Genomic DNA, 25,280 nt, shown 5'->3' on the forward strand with positions numbered 1-25,280 from the left:
ATTATGAGTTTATATATGAAATTTATTTTGATGAATCTCCCATTCACTCCTCCATATAATATTAGAAAAAACATTCCAAGATTGAGTAAACTTTCTCTCTTCTACTTCTTCGGTCAAAATCCGAACTCTCATATATTAAAAATGTATGCATTACCTATTATAGGAACTTTTTTATGACTCTTAAGAAAACAGTCTGTATATATCATATGTACATAATCAAAAAAATATGGAAAACTTCGATCTTCTATAATTACTTCTATAATATATAGATATATTAAATCGTCATCGGTGATGTACTGAAAGCGAATAGCTTTCAAAATATTTAGTTTCTTATGATCGTACATTATTATGGCGTCCGTGACGTATATGTTACAAAAATCTCAGATTTTCAGATGACTGTTCTGAGTAATGGTGACTATCTTTGAGTCCCAGTTAGCTGATGTAGGCAGTATTATATAATTAATATCTTTCAATTTTATAATATAAATAATAACATAGATCTTATAAATTATATAAGATGTTGGTATTCTACTTTTTTTCAGGTTAGCAGTGTATGATGACTATTAACATTTTTCAGTTACCACGTGTCATATAAAAATGAATAATTAAATATATTACGTGTTAGTGCTAAAGATGTCCTTAAACAAACTATTGGTAAGTTTTAATACTCTTTTTTTCGTAAAATATTTTATTACGTATTTATGTATATATTAACTAGAACAACATATTAATCCCTATGTTTTGATTATTATTATTATAATGTAGGTTTATTTAAGAATTTATTGCGAAATATTAATTTTGTTTACAATGCTAAATGTATACTAAATATTTTATGAAGAAGCCTTTACTGTGAACTTAAGCTTGATTGTTTTTTAAATTTTAAATAAACAAAATTAATTAGTATCGAAAGTTTAAGCTAAAATTTTTTACTAAATTTTCAAAATATTAGTAAGTTAAAAATATATCATTTAAACTGGAGAAAATTATTAAATTTATAACAGTTAAGTTAATCAAGCAGATAAATAAAATAATTGTTATGTTGAAAAAATACACTGTTATATCTCTACATCATCAGCGGAAAAACTCTCAACTATAGACTAAATTCCAAAAATTACAGATTTAATTGAAAGATCATCTGCAGAAACAAGAGTTCATTCGTTCTGTTGTTCTTTTAGATATGGCGTAGGCTTTTGATAAGGAGTGACATGAGGACATGAGTTGTTAAATTAAGTAAGATGTTGTCCAACCAGTTTTTAGAATTGTTAAATCTGATATTTCGAATAGAGCCTTCAGGGTAAGGCAAGATGATGTCTGTTCGTAATTGAATAAAATAAAAGGGTTCTAAAAAAGTTCTTTTAATGATACTCCAATCCGAACTGTTGATCGTATAAGGTTCCTAGGGCTTATTTTTGACTGCCGGCTGTCTTAGAAGCACCACATCAACGAACTTAAAACTCGCTGTTCTAGAGACATGAAAATTCTGCTTTGGCTAACTAACCGGCACACAGGTGCAGACCAGGAAACCACACTTAAAATATATTCCTCCATAACCCTTCCTAAGCTAGACAATAACTTCAAATTCTTCGCCGCTGCTGCTCCAACTTACCTCAAATTCCTAAATACCATTCAAAATACTACACTTAGAATATCGCTGGGTGCCTTTCGATCCTCCCCTGCAATTAACTTACATCTTACATCCACCCTACCTCCTTCTTATCGTAGGGATTTACTTTCACTGAAGTTCACTGTGAGATCGCTTGCCTTTAATCTGACTTCTACTTGGAGTCATCCAAGATAAGACCATCTTATCCCTAACTACTCTTCTCGTTCCTCTCATATGATTATTGATTTTCTGTTCAGGGCTGGAATTAACTTGTTGCATCCACTTCTTGTCCACTACCCCAATTTTCCCCTTGGACCTTCACTACCCTCCTCATAAACCCTGACCACAAACATATGTTTAAAGCCCTAACTCTCAAAAGATGCGTGTATAAATTTGACAGCTGTCGGATCATTAGTTTGTGAATTATAGCATTTTGAGTGAAGCAACTTTTGTTATTGTGAAAAAATGGATAAAAAGGAATTTCGCGTGTTGGTTAAAATATTGCTTTTTGAAGAGCAAAAATACAATTGATGCAAAACTTGGCTTGATGCCAAGTTTACGGACACTGCCCCAGGAAAATAATCTATCAAGGATTGGTATGCTAAGTGGTGAAATGAGCACCGAAGGCGGTGAACGCAGTGGACGCCCAAGTGCCGTTGTTACCGACGAAAACATTTAAAAAATCGAACTCACTTTTGACTAAAAACAATGACGAGTTGATGATTCCGAGCAGTGTTTGAAGATGATCAAGCGTAATAAACTCGAGTTTTTGCGTTGATATGTGACAATGGATGAAACATTTCTCCATCATTTCACTTCGAAGTCCAATCTACAGTCATCCGAGTGGATGACTGTAGCATGGAATGGGATGCGCATGGAATAATTTTCATTGACTATCTTAAAAAAGGAAGGACCATCAACAGTGACTACTACATAGCGTTTTTGGACCGTTTGAATGACGAAATCGCCGAAAAACGGCCGCATTTCAAGAAAAAGAAAGTGCTGCTTCATCAAGACAATGCACCGTCAGTAAAAACGGTGGTAAAAATCCATTGGGATTAGAATTGCTTCCCCATATCCGTATTCCACCGTATTCTCCAGATTTGGCACCCAGCGATTATATCCTGTTCGCAGCTCTCAAAAGAATGCTCGCTGGGAAGAAATGCTCGTCAAATGAAGAGGTGATCGCCGAAACTGAGGCCTATTTTGAAGCAAAGAACAAATCGTACTACAAAAATGGTATCGAAAAGTTGGAGGGTCGCTATAATCAGTGTATCGCCCTTGAAGGGAATTATGTTGAATAAAAAAACCAATTTTGCCAAAAAATGGGTTTTACTATGGTAGGCCGGGCCGGGTTTATATACTGATGGCTCCAAGTCTGGCAGCGGACTTGGCAGTGTATTTGTGATGGACAACCGGGCATTCCGTTTCAAGCTCTCTAAAGAGGGTTTAGTATTGACAGCTGATCTCTTTGCGATACCGAAAGCTTTATTACACTATCCTTCAAAGAAATCGAATCCCTGGATAGAATCTCTACTTAGTTATAGTTGTGTTTGTGGTCCAGTATTTATACTGGGGAGTGTCGCAAGGTAGTCTGTTGGGGCCGGTCTGGACGTGGTGTACATAATATATAGCTATAGAAGAAGCGGAAATGAATTTGTAAAGATAATTAAACAAAGTTAAAAATTAGATCAAACAATGGGGCATCAATTTGAATGAGACTAACTCTATTCACGTCAATTTTACATATAAGAGAAATCCACATATACTAATTAAAATAAGTAATATCGAAGTATCATATGCTAACAGAGTAAAATATTTAGGGATGATACGGGCGAAGTTGCTGTGGAAGGCTTACGTAAAGAAGTAAAGGAAAAGTGAATATTCAATTTAGAAGAATGTATTGGCTGTTTGGAAGAAATTCTGCCTTCCAACATAAAATAAAATACTACTCTACGGGCAAATCATTAAGCCTATACGGACATATGGCATCAAGATATGGGTTTGTGCCAATAAGAGCATTCTGCACTTAATTCAACGGCTTTAGAATAAAGTATGGGGAAGTATTATTAATGCCCTAATAATTAGTGATCTCCATAGGAATTTGAATAAAAGAATATTATTTACCAGGACATTAAGAAACTAAAGGAAAAAATTTACTTTTCCAGAGTCATAAATAAAGACTATATATATATATATATATATATATATATATATATATATATATATATATATATATATATATATATATATATATATATATATCTTTGACTATACTATAAAGCTTTGTTGTAATAAATATAAACTTAATAATATAAATGATAAAAAATACAATATACACAATAATCATATTTCATTAAAATAATATTTTAAGATCTTATTTACATAAATGACTCATTTCGAAAACACTAGCAATTATAGCTTTTATATTCAAGAAATATTTCCATAAGCGTGTATTATTTTTGACCGTGACTGTTATTGACATACTTATCTTTATTTATATTGAACGATGATAATGATTATTTAATTTTATCTGCCATTTACAGTTACTAACAATTTATTTCGATGTATGTCTCCGGGACTGTGCAGCTTACCAGTACTTTTTTTCGGATCAAAACGGTGGTTACCGTTACGGTTACAACACTGAAAATGGTGCATTCGCGACGCCAGAAGGGTTTCCAAATAACGTATTGAGGTATAATGAAGGACATTCTCAAGGTTATGATAGAGGTATGTATTTTTAACATTGTATAATTACGAGTTACTATTTTTTATAATATATTTAATACATACATTAACCATCAGCCTGTGCAGCAGTATATTTGCACTTGCATATTAAATAGTAAGTTGGGTAAAAAGTATTTTCGCCTTTTTCTGTGTATAATTTATTAATTCAAGTTTCAAAAATTAATAAATATTATACGCGTCATTTTGAGTAATGACCTTTTTTCACTTTTATATTAAAATTAGATTCCATTACTGTATCAGGTGCTTGCATGTATTTTGATAATTCATTCACTTTAAAAAGGCTTTTGAGTGAAATTGGTAAAACATTTTCTGCAAGTTTTTCCCATACATCTGGCAATAAGGCGATACCGTGTCGAAAGAAGTATGTTGGTTTGTTATATATACAATCATCAATCCATCTTCACACTTCTTCCTCAATGTGAAAATCTTCTTCCTTAGCTGGCAAGTAATGAAATAACGATATTTTGAAATAATTCGAAATGGTAATTTCAGTAAGTCCGTCTGGTAGTCGACTTTCTTCTTTTCATCTGAACCGCTAAGCTGTCTGACATCACTAAACTCTTTGATATCAAAATTATTACTGTAAAATAATTTAAATAAAAACTGGTAATTGAGATATAAGGCACATAACGGAACATCTTCATAAGTTTCTAAAAATGTTTCATGCGCTTCAGAAGTAGGTTTTTTATGATCAAACAAAAAGTAATGAATGTCGAATATTTGAAGCATTACAGGATTAGCGTCGAGATAGACTGAATAACGCAATAATATTAAAAAAATGGAAAACTCTTGTTTTATGTAAAGAAATGTCAGAGCCATCAAATTTAACAATTAGGATAGGTTGTTTTAATGTATACTACGTATACATGTATTATACATAAAGTTTCGTCAATTTGAGATCTTTAGGACTAAATGTGAACCAAGTGATTCTCGCAAACCCTTTTTAAAACCGGTTTTATACGACTGAGAGAGTTTTGTGAAGATAGGTACAAACTATAGTCGGATAGGGAACAAGCGAATCCGAATGTCTGGGTTATATGGAGGATGAATTATATGACCAAAAATGTATGTGGTCTTGACAACAGTTCTTTCATATTCATCAAATTGGGCGAGTTCGAGCTGATCATGTATGTTAAATTATTTCTTTCAAATATTAACAACGGTTCTGATGATAATGGTGTTCTGATAAGTAGCATCAACATAATAAAAGTACTTTTGAATAAAATCCTGAGAAGTATTGTGGATGCACCCAGATACTACAGAAGTAGTTATTTATCGACAAGGAGTAGTAATAATGTTTTAATTTTTTTTAAATTAGAGAGACTTTTCGTCATTAAGAAAAACTGGAATTATTTGTTCGTTAAGCTTATATTAACTACCTACGTATATCGCTTACTGTCCTAGTTTTAATATTTCCAGTGTATAATAAGCCGAAATTTCTATAGATCATATTATCATCTTATCATATCATATCATATTAAACACATCCCCTATTCCCCCATCCCCATTAAACTACTATAGATTATATATGTATGTTATATTTTGCCCCCATAAAATATGTTTTCATCCAGTCCGTTTTGCCGTTGAATTGGGCTACTAAATAACTTCTCAATATTGTTATTGATAAGCTATTGATATATTTAATATATTTATCATTATTGTAACAAAATGTTAATTGTTAAATAAATTGTCAGTGCGATTTTAACTCTAAAGTCTAATTAACGTTCTGTTTTGTTTCAGGGTATATTACCCCAATACTAACATCACAATCAATACCACCACGGCGTCCTACATCTCGTTTACCACCAAGGATACCAAATTCAAATACTCTAAATCGTGTTATGTTTACTCTTGGAGGGCAGCTGGGTATATCTGGCCAAGCGGATATACCTTACGCACACAGACGTGTTAACGATGCCGCAATATTTGGATCGTCGCCATCTGATAAATATATACCGTACAGTTTTGTGTTTAATACTGGTAATCACCAACGAGAGGAAGCTCGAGATGGTCAAGGTAACACCCAAGGTTATTTCTCGTATACCGACGACTTAGGTGTCCACGATCTCAGGTATAAGGCGAACGATAAAGAAGGTTTTCAAATCACAGGAGGCAATATTGCTCTATTTGCGGTTCCTTCTGAAGCACCCAATACGCTTTTTACTGTAGGAAAATATGCTGGTGGAAAAACCGAACAAGTGTCGAAACAACCTGTTGAGGAGAATGGAAATACTGAAGACGATGTTAAATTTTATGAAGGTGCAGATACAACAGATCCAAGTGAATAATAATGTTAATTATAAAGTCAAAATTGTTTGTTAGAACGAGGTTTAAAAATAAAATTCAAACGATTGTATTATTTAAATAGGCATACGACAGTTCAGGTGTTTAAAAAATAAATACATTTCTGTAATAGTTTTTCAACAAAGAGTAAATAAAAATATACATAATTGAATGGTACATATTTTAGATACACAAAATATTTTTATATATTATACATTTAAGATATAATAGCGTCATGGATTTTTTTTGTCAAGTTAATTCTGAACATCTACATGTATTCTGATTATTGTTTTTGTCTAAAATCATACAGTGAGAAAAATTGGTACCCTATTTATTAATCAAATTACTTTACATCATTGCAATGAAATATCGATATTGAAATGGTTATAAATGATCGATCGTACATCATTCAAATTTTTCATCAATTCGTTTTCTAGGCGTTTTTCTTCCTTTTGTGTATTTATCATTACATGTAAATATCTAGAAATAATTGATATAGCAACTGTTAAGCTCTCCTCAAGTAAGTGTTTTGATTAATTATCTTTTATTAATTTTTTTTGGTCATTGAAGAAATGCCGACAATTGGGATATGACGGAGAGGCAGTACCATATGCTTACTCAGTGTTCCATAGGCTTTCGCATTAGATTTCTTTACATCAAACAAGAAAAGTAAAAATCTTAATTTTGAGCATTTCAGTAAATAGCTTTATAATGCTAAATGAAAAACTGTTATGTTATTTAACAGTTAGGCTAGATTGTTTAATAGTTGTTTACATTGTTATTTTGCATTTTTACCATTGGATATTGCTGATTAAAATTCTTATTATTGATTATTCAAATATTGGAGCTTCTCGAAAAGCTTTCTTCCTAGAAGCTTTGAGACCTTTATTTTTAAGTCACATGTTTATATTTTATACATCTTTGGATCTCTTATTCCCTTTCACTAGACCTACAAAGTTCAACCCTTTTCCATTAATAACACCTTTTAGATATCTTTCGTTCGATCTCTTTGTTTAGTTTAGTTTAAATTATTTTTGAGACCTTCGCACTTATCTGTCTAAATATCATTGAGTTAGTATCATAGATTTTTTTTATTATTCAGTATTTTATTTTGTGGTTAAATATTTTAAAAGTAATAGAAGTTAAATTAAAATAAGACTGTTAGAGGAATCCTATTCTATCATTTTAATTCTTTACAACGAAGGTGTGACATATTAAAACTTTGTATACAATATATTTTTGTGGATATTATGGTACATAAACGATCGAAACATTTGCTAATTGTACTTCTATGAATGCCAATGTCTAACCTTATTTTATATATTTCATATTATATGAAACAAATCTGAGATTCGTCAAGAAGTCATAAAACAAACAAAGGCAATATATTTCGTTAAGTCAAAAGCCAATTATACAGCTATACAAGAGAAATAAGTTCGAAAGTTCATTTCTAACTTTCTAAAATTGATAGAATTGTGAAATAATCTTTGATGATATATTTATTATAATTAATGCTAATGCATACTAATACTTGTATTTGTTTAAATATGAAATTCATCTCTATCTTAAACTTCCCTTTTCTTACTTACGTGGTTTCAGGGTCTTGATAACATTTTTAGATTCATAAATATACATTTAGCAGGTTTTTTGTTCAAATTCATTCAGTAATTGAACATTTTTAAATTAACATCACAAGTTTATAAATGCTTGTCAAGATTGCCTCTAATTTTCGAGTTTGCACATGGTGGCAGCACTGCGCTCTTAAGGACTGTCAGCTGACGACGTTATAGTAAACATTATTTGGAACTTATTTTTATGCTGTGATTATGCTTCGGAATGTGTGAAAAAGCAGAGACAACAAAGTTATATACTCAGTAAATGTAGAAAAATCATGACAAATACCCTCAAAGATGCGTATTTGCAGTACATTAGTTTTTATGTAATATACACTGACAAGCCATGGGTGCCGAAGTTGTTATATAATGTGTGTAGAACAAAGCTGTAGGTAGTCAAATGGTGAAAATGTATACTTCATTTTATCCTTTGATCCATGAATGCCGTCGATATAAATGCAAAAAAATTGCACAGTATAAATATTCTGACGTACCATTAATATCGAAGTAAGTTCTACGCACTGACAGTGATCAATTGGCAATTTGTCTAGATACAAATGCAAAAGTGCTTAAGAATGTTTTTCATTACCGAAGAGCAATGAAAACTATTTCGTTATGGAAGAAAGCATTTAGTTTCGATTTAATCGACGTAATCGACAATTTGTTGAATAATTTCCACATGAGCTCGAATGTTTCTCAAAATATATTTTCTGTATTTCCATCATTTATCCAATTTTTTCCATAAAACTTGGGCGACACAAGCGACTAGCAAGGAGAGCGGCTACACCAAGATATAGTGAAAATCGAAAGGCGACACCAAGAATTTTGGGACAAATACCCATACGATATAAAGGGTTCAGCTCAACCTCTGAGAATTTCTGTTTTGCAATTTTTAATTCAATAAGGGGTCGTTAATGGTCAAAAATAGAATAAATTTAATTTATTGACTACTGTTATCTGGCTGAACGGACTGCTGATGTCGATTTCGACCCCAATTTACCTTATTTTAATATTTTAATTGCCTTATTTATTAACAGCTTTTGGTTGCTTATGGCCAATACCATTTAAACTTGTGTATTTGATTTTACTTAATCTTTCCAATAATTATATACTCGGTAAGTAGTTCAGTTTCTTTTTTGACGTTAATGAATATAAGAAATAAATCACCAAGTTTTCCTATTCTATTTAGTTTATTTTACTGTAAACGTGTCTTAACATAATTTAAGCTGCGATCTCATTATAGCGTGTTGATAAGAGTATAAGGGTAGGGTAGAATATGACTTTTGGCTACTTGATGTATTGGGTAAGGTGCATAAGGGTAATAATACGTATAGGGAATTATAGGCTGTGGAATTATTGCCAGTTCTCCGTGTCCTTCCTTAGTGTCTGTATGACTCTTTATAGATGTATCTGAACTGGTACTTGTTTGGCCTGCAATACGTTTTTTTAATAGAGCTCATCAAAAACTGTGTATAAAGTACCTTCATTGCTATGCTGATCAATTGGTCCAAATTTATTAGTAATTTGTACCGCTCTCACTTGAGGTTGTAGAATAGGGATATGGGAATCAACAGAAGCAACTCCCTGGTTTTCTTGTATGTTATAGGAAAACTCGCCACCAGATCTTCTCACATCTACGTGAGATGTTTTCACGGGCACAACTGACTCTGCGTGACTTAAAGCCAACATTGATAGGACCACAACAGTAACCTATAAATATTTTGTGAATGTTATTTGAATTCAAAAGTTATTTAAAATTATTTATTACTAATAATAATATTATAAATTATAGAGCTCCACTAATATATCGATATATCGGAGAATAACTAAAACAATTTAATTTATTATATATATATATATTTTTTTTTTCATCATCCTTAGTTCAAACCCCTACAGTAGTCTTAACTAAAAGTAAAGTATTAATATCATTTGATTCGCCAAAATATTCTAATAATAATTCACCTGAATAGGAATTTGTAGGGAAAATATTTTTCAATATATTTTATAGGTATTTCCCATTCTTTTTACAGTGTATTAATTATGATTTAAGAATATATATTTATCTATCTATTTTCGTAATTTTGCAGGATTTTGTTTCTGGAGGCTATAACCATTGTTTCTTTTTGTAACAGTTTTTCATATGATTGTCCAGTTAATATTATCTACCATCTACCCAATATTGATGACCTCATTTAAGTTTGATAGTACGTCGTTGTTCACTGTGATCATTCCAACAAATGTAGAGAATAATTTGAATATTGGGGTCAATTTCCATGGTTTCCTGGACCATTTCATGATATATTCATATATTTTATTTTATCGTAGTATATATTTATTATATTCACTTACAATCCATCGTGGAAATATTTCTTTTTGTCTAGGGATAGAAAATAATTTGTCAGAAGCAAAGAAAAACCTGCTTTGAGATTAATCAGATGAATGGAAAGACTCCATATATAGAAACATTTACTATTAGATATAGTTACTATATATGATCATCAATATTTTTAATAATTTTGTAGTTACTTAAGTAGACTCTTTGTACATTTTGCATATTTTATGGCTTTCATAGAAAGATTTACGTATATTATAGCTACAAAAATGGGGAATTAAACTAGTACCAAAACATGTTATATTAAATGATACGAAAGTAAATATATTTAAGTCGACTTTAGAGAAGAAGAATGATCAAAAAATAGTAGAAGAAAAATGTCAGTAAAAACATTGAAATTAAGTGAACTGACTTATCTTAAGTGCATTTTATATTATATAAAATTGAGTCGATTCTTGTGTGTCTTGAAAAGAAAACGATAATGATACTACTTACTACTGGTTACTATATACTAACATTTAGATTAACACAATTTTAATAAAATATAAAATTCTTTCGGCGACGGAAATATGTTTATAGTATACATTATTAAATTGTGTCATTTAATATGATAAAATAAAAGTAAAAAGTGGAAATAAATTTATATCTAATATAATGGCGAAAACGCTTAAACGTAAAGTATCATCATAGCTATCTTACCGAGAACATTTTCAAGTACGTGTAATAAGCAAGGCTGACAAGTGTCGGACACAACTAACTCACCGGCAAGGTTGTAGGGTATATTTTATACCTTAAGGAATAAAAAAGATGGACAAAAAAGAAACTGGAAAATGCGAGAATCCTGATAAGCAACGCATTATTCCTTTGTACTGGTTAGTGCTCCAGTATCGGTAAAAGAAAAACTAGATTTTTAATTACAGTTTTATCGCTAGCAAGCGAGGACAGTTTTCGCCAACGGTAAATAGCGATTGATTTATTTACTTGTGTTCACTTGTTCTTTTATACATAGGTCGTCTTTGTTCTTAAAACTGATATCTTATTATATTATCTTATTATATATGAAACTGATTCTTAAATATGATATATACTAATATCATTATTCCTACTTTATGATATATTTTACAATATTATTTTAACTACTACCAACTCATCACTTTGAAGTCGGTAAGAACAACAAATTATATTTGTTTTGTTCGTGATTTAATTTTGTGTATATGTCACAAAATTATATTATTCTTTTTGTGTTGTTTGGGCTTGGCACCGACTTCAAAGTGATCAGTTAAAGTATGATTATTTTTTGAAATAAGTTAAAGTATGATTATTTTTTACTTTTTAGTGAGTTCCTTGTTTATGTTTTGAAATCGGTTAAATTTTTTTGTTAACAAAATTTAATATTTTGTTAAATATTTACTCAATAAATTACGCAGTTATTTTATTAAGTATTACAATGGGTAGGTCCAGCCCGTATGAGCAAAAATAGGAATAAAGAAATAATGATTGAAAATAAGGAACACTTCAGATCTCAGGGCCCGCTACCTAGTCTAGGTGATTTGACAAACGTTCTAATAAAACAAGGACAAAAAGCCGTAGCCCCTACCGGCAATGGAACCCACGACCTCCGCATGTGAGCTGTACACTCTAATCACTAAACCACAGAAGCAGTTGCCTGCGATATTTCTACGGCTTTCGATACCATATGGGTAGTGCTTAAGAAGCTAACTGAACGGCTTTTGCATTGAACGACTTCTGGTCCCCCGTCACATCAGTTCAGCAATAATACTATGCACAAATATCTATATATATGATTATTTTAGATAAAAAATATTTGAAAATTTGTACGTGCCTTTGAAATTTGAAGGTTTCCATCGATTTCTCCGGATTTCACCACTCTTTCGTATAAAAAAAAAGAATTTTGAATATCGGTCCATAATCGACGGAGAAATCGGTGAAGGTACATAAAAAGAATATACAGTCGAACATAGAACCTCCTTCTTTTTTCAAGTCGGTTAAAATAGTATGATACGCCAAAACTTAAAAAATGGAAAAATAAGTATCTTACAGGTCGCTTGGTTTGTATGTATATGATTCGATTTGCTGGAGTCGTGTGATCAATATACAATGATGAAGATGTATTGAAGCAAAGGAATGTTAACTGCGCGCTTATATGACCGGTTGACAATGACGATTCTTGACATGGATGTTCCGTTCCGAGTATGAACATGTATGAATGGGCTTGACTTGATTTTGTAGCACATTTTACTATGCATGTTCCTTTCTCAGGTGGTAGCCCAGAAGGTCGAATCCTTTCTGCTGCCTGGTTTGTTGGGTATTTCGAGGAAGAATGATATTGATCTACTTCTAAATGAAATGGGTATATTGTTTCAACAAGGTTCAAGATTTTAGGTGATTTTTTATTTTCACTATCACTATTACTTTCACTATCTCAAAAGAATTTTCATCTAACTAAATACCAACATAGAAACACTATTGCAACAATGGTTATGACAGTGATTTGTGGTGATCTAAATAAAGTTAGCGTTCGATTAAATTTACTGGCCTATCTTGAGGAAGGTCATCTCACTTATTAAAGTCGTTTTTGGTCGTAAGTAAGTATTTAATTTTTCATATTTGCTGATCATGACTAATGAATTAATAAAAGACAGATCGTCCAATTTATCAAGATAGGAATTAATGCTTTAAACCAAATTAAATACCAAGCAATTACATCAGCAACTGAAATAAAACTGTTAGGGGATCGAGACTAAAAAGTCAATATAGACATTTGAACACCTAATATTATATATGAAGTATTTGTATGTGTATGAAGTAAACTTATAGTTGGATAGTTTTGGGCATATTAACGAATATCGAATTATCTTTAGAAGATCAATTAGAAGTTCCAAAGTGTAATTCAGGAGAAATTATGCATTAGGTAAAATAAAAAGTGCCCATGTAAACATTTTTTAATAGTTTAATATCTATAATAATCACCAGTTATCATAAATAACCTACATATTAATTTATACTATCTTTGATCCAATTCAGATGCTCTTTAAATATTGTAAACATTGGTCCTGGTTAGCTAAAGGTAGCAACTCTGACAACAGTACAAAAAATGCGAAGAGATGACAGTAAAGTTCTAATGCTGAATTAATATTGAATTAATACCCAATCTAAGTAATCTCAAACCGCCTTAAGGTCATAGGTATTTAAAAAATAGGATCCATATAAACTCAAACTAAGAGAATTCGAAAGCAGTTTTTATCGTGCTAATTACTACTCTAATGCAAAACCAGAAGTACTATTTTCATTGAATCGCAACTCTAGGCTAAAAATTAACATAAAATTCAGAAGATCGTGGAGTATAACTCGAATATGAGTGTAGCGGGATCAGCTCTGACCAATCGAGATGATTTGTGTTAAAGGAACTAACAATTAAAATTGATAAATGTTATTATATTATTCTAATTATATTACTCAAGAAATATAACTCCTCAATCAGAATCAGAAAAGTATGTTGGCATCTATCTTGACGGTAGGTTAAATTGTAAACATTATTCAGATAAAAAAGTCGACATCAGGCTCATCATTAAATGGTTAGTCGCAAATTACTTCCAAACTGACCTAAGAACAAATATATACATTTATCAATTACCAAATTGAACTCATGTATTCATCAAATTCGTATTCATTCTAAATGAGAATATATGAGCAGTGAGAGCTGTAAGGGTATACTGTCGGTTTATAATACCCTAATTTGTCTTGTCGTCTCTCTCTTCTTTTAGATAATTCTCATCATCGGTAGGCTTAATATTAAAAACATGGATTTAAGGCCCACTGATTAGGATAGATGTAACACATTCTCTAGCTCAGCTAGCGGTATTGAAAACAAAATACCATTAAAGGATATAGACATATTGTTAAAATGCTCATTGAAAACGTTTTTGAAACACAATATCCCCCTTTTATAAATGATATTTGGTAAAATATATCACAGAAATATAAACATAAATAATAAATATGTTAAAATATTGTATATCGACTATACAAAAATCGTTAACTTTGTGGTAAGAGTACTTTGAGTAGCTAGAAAGTCGATGGTGCAAATTCACAACAACTAAAACTGGTTCTTTTCGTCTTTAAGGTGGAGTAACTAGATGGACGTACTTAATGGCTAGTTTTGAAAACCTGAAGTTGCCCAAGGATTATACAGAAGAAGTGCCTTCTTCGTTTTTTTTACTAAAAGATGTGAAATAGTAGATACATTCATTAAATTATTTATATTGTATATTTATTAACTAAGAGAGTACATCATGATATATTTTAGAAAATATTAATATTTAAGAAAACGTATTAAATCATCTTAAATCTCCTTGAATCCAATTATAATCAAATTAAATTAACGAATTATAATGGGATTTGCTGGTTGATTAATCATTACTATGACTAGTTGACTCTTAATACTTTTGCATCTTTAGTTAATTATGTTTTAAACATTTTAAAAATACATTTTACCACATTTACATATTAATTTCTGATCATTTTTCACTTATTTGTACAATATATATTAAACAAAATATTTTTCATAATTTTTGTAGTTCCAACGTTTCGTTGCATTAGAGATTTAGTGTTTACAATTTTTATTGATACATTATTTTAATAATTTTATATTTGTTCTTTAAATATATCGGTAAAAACTCCGAACACATTTTTTGTTTATGTTTTAAGGTAGAAAAAGTTAAAGACAAAATTAAATCTTGTAAGGAAAGACATAGCAACAGTATCACTAAAGAAAAGCTAATATTACCAAATACATGCTTTTTGCGCATCAAATAGTTCGATAAATTATACCTCACCAGTCTACGGGAATTTTGAATAATACTAACGTATAGATAATTTATGATCTCTATGTGTGACCATTGAAGCCAACTAAAGCAAAATAAACTAAGTATATAACTAGTTTAAGAACGTGAAAATTAAGGAGATAATTAGACACTTAGGAAAATTTAATATGTTGGGATATGTCTAAAAAGGTATGTCTTATTTACCAACATATTACAAGGAGAAATAATTTTAAGTACCTTTAATTATGTCTTAAGTGTAATTAACTTAATATCGAGGTAAATAACAATTTTGATAATATTTAAGTTTGGACCTGATTTGTTTTGTTTATTGTGTATATCAGTCTATAAAAATATCGTTCAACTATGTAAAATGAATATTTTGGTAGCCCTGTCAAAATGGATTTCTCTTTATATCTTCAAATTATCATCGTAAAATTTTTTAGTAAGTTTGCGATCGAAAAAATTTTGATTTTTCTTAAATAAATTTTCTTAGTAAATATACGTCCTTTGATTTCAATAATATTATTCTCACAGTCATACAACTGGCGATTGGGCTATTATTGTAATTAGTAAGGAGTAATTATCTGCATTTATTAATTTTCTTGTCGTTAGTATGTTATACTGATAATATTTTTACTTAATGTTGTTCAATATTCTATCACATTTGTCTAGAATACTCACTCACTTTAATTCTTTAAAAGTTCTAGTATTCGTTGTAAAATTATTATTCCAGTTACGGTCACAGAGTCACCATAAACGAATCGATTCTGGTCAAATTTACGTTATTTGCCTTGATAAGTTCCAGTTCCGAAATTAATAATAAATTTTTTTATTAAAATTAAACTTAATTAAATTAATTCTTTAAACAGTTTAGGTAAATTTATACCGTAATGATTTATATTTTTAAAATTGATAAAAATTTTGATGATCAATATATTATTAATGAATAATATTCTCGTAAAGAAACAGGAGTTAAATAATATAAATTAGATGACAAAGAACCATGTTTAGTATTAGACAAATGATTAAGTTGCTCTAAAAAAATTAACTAATTTAAAAAATAGTGCTATATATTTCTAGACACCTGATACTTAAGTAAAATTTCAACCAATTGATTTGAAGTTCTATACAATTTCTCAATAAAAATCATCTTAAAAAAGAAATTCTAGTGGTGGAACCAATTTTATATTTTCACCGACACAACATAACCCAGCAGATTTATCGCTGTATTTTAATGCTTTACAATTTTGACAGATTATTGATTTTTCCTCAACTGTACCTGATTTATTTCTGGATAGTACGAATGCTGCAGTGAATTGCTCAAATTTATTGTGTCGTGGTCATTGTTGTTACATTTTATATGCACGAACTTGTTGCATTCTAAGTATATTCATTTCGTTTTTCGTCACTTTAAAATCTAGCTGTGACATAGTTACAAACACGACTTTTATCATTTTCTGTCTCTCGCTAGTTATTAGTGCGGTTAGCCGGTAAGGTTGCTCGTTGCACATTTGATTGATTTCGACGAACTTAAACAGAAAGTAAGGAGAAGACGATTCGCTGGCATTGTTAATAATAACATTTAAGAAAATTAAATAGAAACAATTACGAAATACGCGTATTAAGTATGTTTTACCCTAAAAAGTCACAACTATATTCTTTGTAAACATTTACTCGACTGCACTTAGAATACAATTCGAAATAAACATTAACACATAGTTATATCATGTTGGACATATTTTCATTATTTATTTCACTTGATCTTCAGGTTATCGAATGGATATGACTATAAAACAATCCTACATTTATATGAAATATAAGTTGTGCTAAAATATAAGGCCAGTGGCCGATAACAGTTTTATACTGAATAAAATTTTTTAAATTTTTAGTGACGAAATAAATTGCCGAACTCTTTCATAAAAATTTGAAAACCAACAATAATCACAGAGGAAGTAGATATTTAATTTTAGAGCCAATTGTGGAGAAATGTTTCGCGACATCAAATTTTTAGGTATCTAGAGAATCACTATGCTGAGAGCCCTAAAGGTATTTGATTGGTTTGTTTCGCTTTTATGGCGTGTTCTGACTCTGAAAAAATATGTCATAAAGTAGCATCAATTCTTAAGGCGTTAATTTTTATGAAGAAATATATTTTGGCTAAATATTCTAATCAATATGTTGTATATAAATGTAATATGTTGTGGCATAAGGCAACTTAACCAAGATAGTTTAAAATCCAAACTGTTTTAAATCCATTAGAAATCATGGGATCAAAAAATACATGCCCTAGTAATTATGTAAAAAATTAACTTAGGGGAAATTTTTGTTTATAATCTGTTATGGTTAACTCTGTACGCCAAGGCGAGATAAAGTTTATCGAGGCAAAGTAATATCTCACTTAGAAACTTCGTCAAGATTGTTTTATTATATTGTGTATAGGTCTCTACGCTATCTTTTATTCCTAGATTCGGCCATGTCAATAAAGTCACAGTAATTTTACTCATTTTTTTTTTAGTATAGATTTGAAAACTTTTCGTTGTTTAATACGTAATGGTTTTCAGGATAAAATGGTACAACTGCAATGGTAAGAATATGAATGATAAGTGTATATCATATTTGGATTAAAGAAGTTATTAGAATTATAACAGGTGTTTTGTTTTCAATATAATAAAACAGAAAGACAGAACTCTAATACATCCTATTAAATTAAAGGCACTAATGAAATGTGAAATACAGTAAAATAATTTATTGAATTTTATTAAATACTTTGCAGAAATGTTCTCTTTGCAGATGCCCATTATAGAGATATAAATTGACCAATCAAACTACTCCACTATTGAGTTTTCTCTCTTGTTCTATGACAATAATGATCCTTTGTGACAATGAAACTATTGATGACAGTGACACTGAGATTTTTATGGAAAAACAAAATTGTAAATCAAAGATAAATATTTCATTCATCATGGCAATTTTATTGTTGATGTTTATTTGCCTGTAAGACATACGAACGGATAAAAAAAACAATAGAACAGACCAAAAACGTACTTAATTTGCCGTAATGCGGTCGAAATGTCTATCGAAAGGAAAATAAAAAACATATCAAATTAAAAAAACGCCACACGTACATAACCGTAATACATGAAAGTCTACCTCTTTTATTTTATAACGCTTGCTCAAATATCGCCATTTATGCAATGGTATTTATGCGTGAAGATTAGTTATTAACCAACGAAATCGATTGTGATCGTTACGTGTCGTAGTCGTGCACCATCGAAAGGCTCGTCTTCGGAAATTATGGAAATTAATTCAGGTCATTGTATCAAATCGGCAGAAAATAACAGTAACCAAATTGACGTATTCATAACGAGTTTCGCGAATATTCGGATGGAAATAAATATCTACTCGTGTCGCTTCTTATACGTCTTTTCTCCGATTTTAACAGTTCTTTTCGGAAGATAACACGGAACGTGTTCGTTTGAAAAACTTTACTTTTTTATTCAATGTTCTTGTCCCATTATATTTTTTGAAAAACTAGACACGCGATACAGATTATGTATATATGTTATAGTAGTTTTGATACCGTTATATAATTTAGTATTAGTAGTGTGAATTAATATTGAGAGGTTTACATTATGTTATATGAGTTATATGTAATTGATCCATTAATTATAATTAAACTGTATTGATGTTAAAGGATTGTTATTGGGTTTTTATTTTTTTTTTCTTCAAATACTTTGTAGCTTTATAGAATAATACAGACTTTTGTTTGCAAGGAAAATTGTATATAAAACTTACCATTATGGATAAAATTTGTATTCTTGGAGCCCTTTTGAATTTTTTCACTTCAGTGTAATTTTTATATTTGATCTAATCATATTTATTAAGTGAAATTAGGAAAATATGAGGTATAAATATATACAACTCTTTAGCCTAACTGTTAAATTTGATGGTTACCGGATATAAGAATTTTGCATTTAAAAACTTATAATGATGCTGTGAAACTATTTACAACTAGTGGTTACAACAATTGTTATGTTACAACATCACGATATCATTGCCCACTCGGTAAAAGAGAATGTTTTGTATGAGCTGTATTGTGACTGATGATAAAGTTGTAGTCGCAAAACAAAAATGGATTAGTCGAAGCGCCATCCTGGCCTCGCCACCGAAAGATCAGCTGTAATATAGTTTCAACATCACTTGAATAAATTGAACAAACTATTGTTGCAAAAAAGACTTGCTAAGCGACTAACAAATGCAAAGTTATTCTTTTGCGTGATAACGCTGGGCCACGTTAAGTTATGAAGTATAAACTGTTGCATGCCGAATTGGAAGCTCTACTGCACCCAGCCTATTTACCAGACATACTCTTCTCATTAACATTTGTTCAGATTGGTGCTTCATGGCTTCGAAATGCTGTAGACTTCTATTTATAAACGCTATCAACATAATACTGTAATGCTAAGATAACAGGTCTTCCTTCTGTACTTTGTTGTTTGGTTGATTAATGTTTGTGATTGCAATTTTAAATGTACTAGGTAATAGTATAGAATCTGTTAAGTAATGAATAAGCATCTCACTAACATTAATAACATCCAGTACAGGCTGGGTAAGACTGGATATCTTCTGGGGTGATCTATCCAGTCGATAGACTAAATACCAATGATCGTGGCTCGAAGTTCACTGTAAGCAATAGGTCCAGTCCAGATAAACCCGGGTGGGTAAAAATAAACTTCAAAATATAATAAAAAGGGAAATGAAAACTTATTAGATCAGCAAGGGTACAAAAGATACTGATTCATTCAACATTGCTTTAGTGACCGGTTTTAAATATTGATTGGAAGACCGATTTTCCATATACGTATCCATATATGATCAGTATTTACCAATAGGTCTGCATTAACAAGACATTTTTACAAAGGGCAACATTCATTTTATTTCTCTTTATTATTTTATACTGACCTTTGGATGACATATTTTGTAATTGAATATGATCAAATATAAAAACTCGATATTTCTCATCTGACTTATTAGTGATTTACAGTTATTTATTATGTTCATTATTACAGTTCTGTATCTTCTGTATTTTATTCAATCACGGTAATACATAATTCACAATATACGTTCGTATTTGATAAAACGAATTAAAAACAATGGATATATCTTAATTTTCTATTCTGTACAGTGTTTGTTTGTTTTCTATATGTCCTAGTTATACTATTTACTAATTATTTTATATCATAATTTTGTGGGTGTTTTTAACTGTATGGAATCCATTCCAAGATGGCTTTGATTATTTAATGTTTAGTAGAATCTCCTACGCGTGCTCTTTTAAGTTGTTTTACTACTATTATAACAGTATATTTTTTATGTGATAGTGGACACATAATGTGAATATATCCCACTATTTGCTCTTATCAAAAAACAATTTATTTTTAGTTTCTTTCCTAACAATAAAATTAGTGCGATTAAAATATTGAAAAATAATTATTAGTTGTTAGTTGTTAGTTTTTTGTATGAATATAACACTTTTCCTTTAAATAACCGCAAACATAAATTAACCGTATTATGTTAATATAACCGTATAAAGTAACCGTATTAAGTTAATATTATTTGTCCCTTTTTCAATATTCTGATTAGGATAAAGTTTGTTAGATTATTTATTTAATTTTGTGATACCTAGTTGTCCTAGATGTTCGTGAATCTGAATCTTGTTGTACGTTAAAACCTAGAATAAAACCTACTTAATACTTCTAATTTGTGTTTTTAGAGTTTTTTTAATAATTTTTAATAAATAATACATATTTTTAATATATGTATTTTAAAGTCTCCTTTATACCAGCGAAGGTTTTTCTGGACTGAACCTACTGTTTAACGTGGGTTCCGAACCACAGTCCTTGGCATTAAGGCTACCGACTCGCGAGTGACCAACTTAGAAATCAATCATCCCAGAAGACATCCGATCTTGCCCAGCCTGAATACAGGCGTGACTGGAATCATTTTCCCTGTCGAATTTTACACTCTTGTCTAGGACGATCGCACAATTTAAACAATCACAAACATACATTAACGGCCATGCCCCAACAGAATTCGAACCCGCGACTATCACAACAGTAGGTGGACCGTCTTGTCGCTTTTACCACTGTGCCAACCGACCCGGCAACAGACTATTATTTTTATTGTTTAAAAAAAAACATAAGATAAAAGATGTAGATATAAAAATATGCCACCAGGAATGAATCATTTAATTAATGTTAATTACGGTTCGACATATTGGAAATATCATAGATGATAAAACATTTACACAAATATAAAATATCTTCACGATTAAGTTTTTATTTCATAAATCTTTATCCATATTTTAACCGTTATTTTCTTGTTATTCTTTATATATTTGTGCTGTTATTTTTTTATTTGATTCAACAATCTAAACAAACCATCTTGGTGTCTATCTACTTGGTAAACACATAAAAATTATACCACTCCCACAAAAAGTTCGGACCGTTATTTATTTCATAAATTTTTTCATTTATTAGCGTGATTTGCGATGATTCATCTATTTAAATATATTTAAAATAATTTAATTAATGAAATAGTAATAAGATTAAATATTCGAAGTTATTTATTATACATGAGCATTTACACCGCTTAAATACATTAATTTAAATGCTATGTTTTGCTTTATCGTTTTATCTTGTAGATAAAATTTAAAAGAAAGGATATATTGCTTTCGAATGTTATCCACATTTATTGACTTAAATGAGTTAAATAGTTTTAGATCCACTAATTAATTTTTTATTGTCTTAATTTGATTGCCGCATTATAATTTTGTTATTATATTTTTTTTTTAATTTGATTATTATATATCAAATCAGAGATAATAGTTTAATATATAATTGACTATAATACGAATATGGTTAAAAGTCTACTATTTATTATACCAGTTTATATGTTCATTAAGGTATTTCACCTTTATAACCGTTATGCAGTCTTCTTTATTGTATAATTACCAAAAATTACCATAACTCTCCTACACGAGAGAATAAATTACATAAAATTGAATATATGTAAATTTAATGCTTCTATTTATTTATAATGTTGTGACAATATTCTAAACATTTCGTACATAAATAATGATAATGTCCTGACCATAATTAAATCTTGAAATAGTGATTTTTAACACAAATACAGCTACAAAGCAAGTTCATTGACATTCAGTGACAAGGATACGAACAGAAAAGAAGATATTGGCAAGTACCACAGCTTGTTTCTAGATATTTGATGACGAGTAAATAAATATGCATTTATAGCTTCTAATGGTTAGGATGCTGCATTAACAAAATTAATATAAGAATATATATATATATATATATATATATATATATATATATATATATATATATATATATATAAACAGATAACTTAAACCATATTTGCAGATAATGTTGGTGATACAAACAAGCAGCTGAAATTATCTGTCTTCATATCAAGAATGTCTATAGTTTAAATGAATGTATATAACTAAGCGTTTATAGGCGATAGCTTGCACTATAATATTAAATAAGATGGGATATTTTCTTAAGTGACGACAGGATTCAAAATTTCTTAAATATTAATACTACATAGATTATTAAGGAGGTATTCTAATCAAGAAATGTGAAAAAATCGATTATTCTTATATTCTGAAAACAAAGCATGTAAATATAAACGATTAAGATATAAATGTTTTAGTGACACGGTGTCTAAACTGCAGCATCTAAAAATGTTTTTATCGAAATTACCTTCTTCTACATGGTTAACTTTATATTTTAATTTCTATTAAGAGAACTTTCTAGAGATTTCTACTAAGAGAGCTTTTTCTATATATTCTTCACCATTTTTAGAAATTTTTAAAATGGTAAAAAATTGTCTAGTTTATTGAACAGCCGTAATTTGGCGAAAAATCGTGTGACTTTGTGCTTCAGCAGCATTTCTATAAATTAATAAACTTCTTTTTTTTTAAATTACTAGGAAAGTTGCGACGGTGTCAAGGAGGGTATGCCATTTTTTGAGACCACTTTTTACGTTATATGTACATACTAGTACATACTAGAAAGAATTCTACTGAATGCGACAGATATTGGAGATGCTGATGGAGACTAGACTACATTCGCAGAGACAACAATGACAATAGGAAGTATCCGAGCGGACACTTTTATTAATAAACTGATAATTATTGTTGACGAAGCTCGTTTTAATATTTTCTCATAGACCTTTTTAATTTTTTTCACACTTTTGGTAACATTTGGTAAATAAATGGATAGTAAAAATATTTATGCTATGTATCAACTTCATCGTCCAAACCGAATATTCATGGCAAGAAGATAGGGTTATGCAACTGGTGTAATCAGCTCGGAATGATCTACTGTGTGCTATTCCAGACTAACAATACCATCACTCGGAATCCAACAACAATTGGTTCCATCGAACCGAACATTGGTTAATAAGATTAACCATCCAAAATATATCATGACAAAGTGATCTTTTTGCACGACAACGCTTGGCGACGTATTGTAAAAGACCACAAGAAATCCTTGCTACTAGCCTGGTGAAGTGGAATTTTGAGGAAGTCTACAAGTTCGTCTAATTTTAACCTGGAATCCGTATGCTACCTGAAAGATTTTTAGAAGTTGTAAGTAACGATAGACAATACTTGGAATAGCAAAACAAGTGTATATAGTGGAAAGCAAAGCGAAAGTCAATGAAAACTACACTCGCATGCTTTACTCATCTAGTACGTTCCTGCATTAGCTTGTTTAAAGCGCAGCCTAGCGTAAATTTTATCTATACAACCAGGATTAGCTCTGAATCTCTCCTGTTCTTCACGGTTTAGCTCCTCGAGAGTTCCTTAAAGTCTCTATTGTATAGTCTTCAAAAACACCTTCGCGGCAATTGATAGAAGATTTATGCCTCAATTCTGTTCCTACATTGTTTTCTGTTTACTAAATTTTTTTTATAGAATCAAAAAATATTTGGTCTATCCAAAATATGAGTGAACTCACGTCATCATTGTTTAAAATGTATTGCCTATAGCAATTTTTAAATTCGTTTTAATACCAAACAATACTCCCCTTCTCATTTTATTCCAGTTAAGAACAGATACAATGACATCTGATACGTTTGAACATGTAACCGAATCAACCTGCAAAAATAGTTCTGTTGTCAAATGTCTGAAAAATTCTTTAAAATATTGATGGTAATAATAGGTTAGAAACCGTCATATATTATTTTGGCACTTTGCTTGTTTTTATAAATGTCAAATCCCTGTAAGTCAAAAACAGACTATGTCTTTCTAATCAATAACTTCGAACAGGAACGAGGTAATTTGGGGCCAATTCTTGCCAGTAAAATGCATTAGAGACATAAGAATTGATACTATTATATATTAAGCTGCTGAGGTTTTTACTGCAAATATTTTTGCAATGCAGCTTCCAGCCACTACTTTTAAAAGAAGACAATTTTTAAAAGCATATAATAAAATTAAGGGAGATTTGTTATTTCAATTTTTGTACAGACATGTATTTCAAAATGGAAGGCTAACCTTGGCAAGTTGCTAATAAAAAGAGTGTAAAGATAACAAAATTTGAAAGAAAAAGGTAAAAGCTAGAAAAACATTTGATTAGTTGTGTGATTGATATTATTTTGTAATTGATAACATTTTTTAATAATTCATTGTTCTTCATGCTAGAAACAGAAATCCAATAAAAATATCCCAAGTGGATAGTTAAGTGGTCGGCAAAGGCTGTAATTAAGGAATGGCTTGCAAAACATGAATTAAGTTTTGAAGATACCGTGTTAAAGAGAAAAAGGATACATAG

The 25,280-nt window shown here is 30.2% G+C and overlaps 2 protein-coding genes across 3 annotated transcripts in view; one reads left to right on the top strand and one right to left on the bottom strand.

Moving 5' to 3' along the window:
- Positions 1-548: 548 nt before the first annotated feature.
- Positions 549-6,806, top strand: LOC143202336 (uncharacterized). The gene is made up of 3 exons (XM_076413801.1): positions 549-654; positions 4,150-4,333; positions 6,092-6,806. Exons 1-3 carry the CDS (start codon positions 634-636, stop codon positions 6,637-6,639), a joined length of 753 nt encoding a protein of 250 aa, XP_076269916.1. The 5' UTR covers positions 549-633; the 3' UTR covers positions 6,640-6,806.
- Positions 6,807-9,418: 2,612 nt separating this feature from the next.
- The window catches only part of LOC143202341 (uncharacterized), a 34,007-nt gene continuing 18,145 nt past the window's right edge, over positions 9,419-25,280 (bottom strand). Inside the window, exons 1-3 of one of the 2 annotated variants that reach the window (XM_076413807.1) lie at positions 11,279-11,355; positions 9,729-9,957; positions 9,419-9,678 (exon numbers count right to left, since the gene is read on the bottom strand). In XM_076413807.1, coding sequence (XP_076269922.1) covers positions 9,485-9,678; positions 9,729-9,957; positions 11,279-11,287 — 432 coding nt within the window. In that variant the 5' untranslated portion in view covers positions 11,288-11,355 and the 3' untranslated portion in view covers positions 9,419-9,484. Of the gene's footprint in view, positions 9,679-9,728; positions 9,958-11,278; positions 11,356-25,280 lie in introns of those variants that run through there. The other variant, XM_076413808.1, reaches the window with a different exon arrangement.

The sequence above is a fragment of the Rhynchophorus ferrugineus genome, unplaced genomic scaffold (assembly GCF_030347505.1).
Source record: "Rhynchophorus ferrugineus isolate W39M unplaced genomic scaffold, kcgeb_rfMv2 rfM9, whole genome shotgun sequence".
Lineage (NCBI taxonomy): Eukaryota > Metazoa > Arthropoda > Insecta > Coleoptera > Curculionidae > Rhynchophorus > Rhynchophorus ferrugineus.

Bases quoted from the DNA above. Each gene is read 5' to 3' on its own strand.
- LOC143202336 (XM_076413801.1), top strand. From the start codon at position 634: ATGTCCTTAAACAAACTATTG. The intron at 655-4,149 runs GTAAGTTTTAAT...TGCCATTTACAG, and splicing joins TGTCCTTAAACAAACTATTG to TTACTAACAATTTATTTCGA. The intron at 4,334-6,091 runs GTATGTATTTTT...GTTTTGTTTCAG, and splicing joins TTCTCAAGGTTATGATAGAG to GGTATATTACCCCAATACTA.